The following is a 4,943-nucleotide window of genomic DNA, read 5'->3' on the forward strand; positions in this document are numbered from 1 at the left end:
GACACGCTTGCTGTAGTACAGTTTGGGCTCCACATAAACAGAAGCCCATGTGGGAATGCCATTGTAGACTCTTCAGATGCCTCTACACAAGTATTATCAAGGATAATGCCAACAGAATTTTTTGTTGATTTATTAGTTTTTATTGATCATTTTCTGTGTTCAAGAAAGTGAGTGAGAGCGGAGAGGAAGGGAGGAAAGTGGGAGAAAGAGAGAAAAGGGAGGCAAAGTCAGGGACGGGGGCAGGATGAAAAGGGGCGTGGAGTTGGAGATTGTAGGGGTTTTACCCAAGGCTCTGTGCCTGCCTGGAGGTGAAACTCCAAAAGAAGTCTGACCCTGAAAACCTTAGAGCTCCACTGGGAAGAGAGAAAGGCAATGTAGCATCTGCTGCCTTGTAGCCTTTTGGGAGAAGAGATAAGAGTAACAAATAATATCTACTAGGATGGAAACATTGTAGTTAGCAGTTTAAAGTTTCATGGAGAGGGACATCAAAGGCCTTACTACTTATCAGTATCGCTAGCAGAACTGTGTAGGATTGATTCTACACAGGGGTTCAGCCCGAGAAGAAACTGTAACAGTTGAGAAGTCAAAGCAGGCGATTGAAAATGGTTACAGATTTCGTGTAGTGTTGCCAGTCGCGGCAAATCGTGATGGGTCATTAAGGTCATTTGGCAACCCACCTTTGTCTTTACAAATGCTTGGAAAAACAAAACAAAACAAACCACTGAAGCAAGTTAGCTTAGTCCAGCCAATTTACAGATAGGCAGGGAAGGGAAACAGCTGCTGGTATTTACTCAGAAAGTTATTCCTAGACACACAGATAGCACCAAGGCCGCCGGCCCAGATTGTGGAACAAATGTCTTTTCCTAAAATCCAGGCTCATTTTCAGAGAATGCACCAAGAATTTTATTTTAAGTCAGCATGTGGCACATGCCTGTAATTGTAACTCATAGGAAGTAGAGGCAGGAGAATCGGGCAACCTCTATTGTATAGTGATTTTGAGACCCTGTTTAAAATTGAAGAAGAAAAGGGAGAAAGAGCACGAGGTTAAGATTGCCGTTTCGGTTTATTTGTTGGAGTGTTTGAGACAGGGTTTTGGCTATATGCTTACCCCAAACTGCAACTCTCACCAAATTATAGGCATGTGCCTTTATGCCTAGCCAACCTACACTTTTAAAAAAATAAATTCATATTTAATAAATACGGGCACTGTGTCCCCCTTTGCCCTGCTGAGGCAGCAGCAGGCATGTCACAGTGGTTGGGGCTTATGGCCCATACATTCCTTTTTTAAAACATTGTATTATTACATGGAGATCAGCTGGCTTTGTTTGTTTTCACACTCAATACCTTTTCTCCCTTTCTCTTAGTTCTGTTGAGGATGCTAACACAATCTGTGACCTGGAGTTGATAGCATTAAATCCAGTCTCTCATCTGCAAAATGAGATATTAGTGTTTACTTTGAAAGCTTATCATACTGTTTATATGAAACATCATTTTTCAAAGGGCTTAATATAATGCTTGGCACAAAGTTGACACTAGAAAAATTATGGTATTTCCTTCCCTCTTTTCCCATCATAAACCTATGCATATTTTTTTCTTCCTGAAATTACTTTGAGTAGCAGCCTCAAAATTCATAGTAATGTTTGGCTTCTGAAATATGCTAGCTATTTTGTTCATGTACTTTGGAAGTTAGTGAAGAACCATTTCCTTTCTAAAAAAAATTATTTTATTTTATCTATTTGTCTTTTTGAGACAGAGTTTCTCTGTGTAATAGTTCTGGCTGTCCTGGAACTAGCTCTTGTAGACCAGGCTGACCTTGAACTCACTAAGATCCTCCAGTCTCTGCCTCCCAAGTGCTGGGACTAAAGGCATGCACCACTACTGCCAGCTTCTAAAATATTTTTACTCTTTGAGAATGTCAAATCATACATTTTGAGTACCCCAACTCCGCCCAGATCCATCCGCATCTCCCTACCCCCAACTCTATGTTCCCCTTTTTGTTGTTGATATCCCATGAACTTCAATTTGGCTGCCCCCTACTACTGTGTGTGGGACCCATCCATTGGAAGATGGTCTATCTGCCAGGAACCCCACCCTTGAAAACTGACTCTCCCTTCTTGAAAACTGACTGCCCAGAGAGCCTTGGTTAGGGGTGAAGGCTAACATACCCTTTTCCACTCCATGATCCAGTGTTGACAGAGATCCTGCCCAGGTCTGTGCTAACAACCACAGCTGCAGAGTAGTCCCTGAGTGCCATGGTCCTGTCACGTCCAGCAGGTCTGTGCAGGCAACCATGGCTGCTGCGTGTCGTGGTTCCATCGTGACCACAAGACACTGTTGTGCTTCAGTCCTGACCTTTGGCTCTTACCATTTTTTTAAATATATACATTTATTTATTTATTATGTTCTACAATGTTCTATCTGTGTGTGCCTGCAGGCCAGAAGAGGGCACCAGACTTCATTACAGATGGTTGTGAGCCACCATGTGGTTGCTGGGAATTGAACTCAGGACCTTTGGAAGAGCAGGCAATGCTCTTAACTGCTGAGCCATCTCTCCAGCCCGCTCTTACCATTTTTTTTGTTCCTTATTTTGAGATAGTCTTGACTCTTGGGGAGGGGGTGTGATGATATAGATGGTCCACTTGGTGTACGCCTTCCACTAACCCTCCTTCTCTGTACTGTGACCAGTTTTAAATTTCTGGGTTAACAGCCATCCATGTAAAGAAACTTACGCTTAGGTCACCGATGAGATCTGAGAGCTGTGTTGTCTATGGGTAGAGAGCTACAAATTTAGAAGACAGCTTGATACTGTGTCCATGTAAGAGAATGATAGTCGGTTTGCTGGATGTGGTGGTATATATTTATAATTTCAGGGCAGAGACAGGCTAATCTCTGTGAGTTCTAGACCAGCCTGATCTGCATAGTGAGTTCCAGACTTCTATACAGTGTGACCCTGTTTCGAATATACACAGTAGTGGATTCACCCATGTGAGCTGGGAGTCCCCAACCATGGATTCTTGGCCAGATTTACAGTACCAGGCATGTGTTCGCTCTTGTCTAGTGGCCTTCAATGCAAGCAGAATCCGTTTGTGTACTGCTGTGTCTGAGCACACATTTCCGTTCTAGACATTATTGCAATTCACTCAATTTACAGCTGAGGAAGCCACTGGTGTTTTCTTTACCTCCCAGCAGCCCGCTGCACAGTGCCTCCTGTTACTATGAAAGCTGGGTGGTTGGGAGGAAGCTTCCTGGTCAGTACCCATGACGACTGTGTAGTGTCTTCAGCAATAGGGTCTTACCATGAAGTTCTGGTGGTCAACCAAGAGCAATGGCGATAGGCTGTATTGTTTGGGTGGGGAGAGAGTCTCATGGACACCAGTAGCCAACAACTTAGTAGAAGGTATCCCATACCTGGCACTGGGTCCAATTAAATTCCATATAAATATCTGGAAGTTTATATAAAGAAGGTTTCTACGTCTTTTTCAAAGTCCTTATTAGTTATCCCTACCCAATACCCTGCTCTGCTCTGCCCCCATCTCTCTCCCTTGCCACTATTTCCGTTCCCCTCATGGCACCCGTGTTCTCTTCTCACTCCCTTAAGGTCCAGGGTAGAGGGGAGTTGGAGAGGGGTTGTGGGGGAGGTGGCACACACCTTTAATCTCAGCACTTAGGAGGCCGAGGCAGGCAGATCTCTGAGTTTGAGGCCAGCCTGGTCTACGGGGTTCCAGGAGACCTGTGACTACACAGAGAAACCCTGTCTTGAAACAAACAAACAAACAAACAAACAAAAAAGGATCTTCCTTTTCCTTCCCACCAACTGTCTCTTTCTTATTTCCTGTGCACTGAGTGTTGTCCTAACTTAACACACAAATCTTAAGATTTGATGTTAAGATCTACATATAAGTGAGAACGTGGTGTTTGTCTTCTGGGTCTGGGTTATCTCAACCATTCCACTACAAATTTCATTTTTCTTTAGAGCTGAGCAGAATTCCATGATAAACGTTTACCACATTCTCATTATCCATTCCTTAGTTGATGGGATGAGCCTGTGTCTCTGTAGTCGGAAATAGAGTCCTTTGGGTATATGCCCAGGAGTGGTGTAGTAGGGTTACAAAGTGGATCTATTTCTGGTTTCCCGAGAAAGTGTCACATTGATTTCCATAGTGGCTGTGCCAATATGTACCCCAGCAGTGCATGAGGGTTCCCCGATTTCCAACGTTTGTTGTTCTTTGTTGCCTCAATCTCAGGCATTCTGACTGAGTTAACATGGCATCTCAAAAAAGTTTTCATTTTCTTTTTCCTGATAGCTAAGAACATTTTTTTAAAACAATATTTCTTACCCACGTGTATTTCTGAGAGCCATTTTCTAATTCAAATGTGAACCCTGACTTCCTGTCTTCAGGATAGTTGCTAGTTGGGTGTACTCATGTGTCTACTCGTGAGCTCTGCTTACAGCTGCTATTTCTCTTCCAGATGAGCACCTTCCACTGACCAACAACGATGGCATTCAAGGACAGCAGCAGCAGCAGGTAAGCAGGGAGTCCGCACCACACAGGGAGTTGTAGGTCAGCCGGGGTTCTGCCAAGAGACCAGGTCTCAAAAAGTCAAGCAAGTAAACTTGACAAACCAATTCAGTACACCAGGAATGGTGGTGCATTCCCTTAATCCCAACACTTGGGAGGCAGAGGCAGATCTCTGGGTGTTTGGGGAGTGTGACAGCACACACTCGTCATTTAAGGGCTAGAGGTCAAGGTGAGGGGTTATCAGAAGTTCAGGGACAGTCGAGCACACACACTGGTGAGGAAGTGAGAAATGCTGTGTTCAGAACACTGGCTCGGGCGGCACGGGTTCCAGGGAACACCCACCGAGGCTGTGCCGAAACAAATGTCTTGATGTGTGCCTCAGTGGATGGAAGTCTTGATGTGTGCCTCAGTGGATGGAAGTCT

The 4,943-nt window shown here is 44.3% G+C and overlaps 1 protein-coding gene across 1 annotated transcript in view; it reads left to right on the forward strand.

Moving 5' to 3' along the window:
- Aff1 (AF4/FMR2 family member 1) overlaps positions 1-4,943 on the forward strand; it is a 165,164-nt gene that overhangs the window by 15,793 nt on the left and 144,428 nt on the right. Inside the window, exon 2 of the mRNA XM_026785170.1 lies at positions 4,471-4,526. Coding sequence (XP_026640971.1) covers positions 4,498-4,526 — 29 coding nt within the window. The 5' untranslated portion in view covers positions 4,471-4,497. The remainder of the gene's footprint in view (positions 1-4,470; positions 4,527-4,943) is intronic.

This window comes from Microtus ochrogaster, linkage group LG1 (assembly GCF_000317375.1).
Source record: "Microtus ochrogaster isolate Prairie Vole_2 linkage group LG1, MicOch1.0, whole genome shotgun sequence".
Taxonomy (NCBI): domain Eukaryota; kingdom Metazoa; phylum Chordata; class Mammalia; order Rodentia; family Cricetidae; genus Microtus; species Microtus ochrogaster.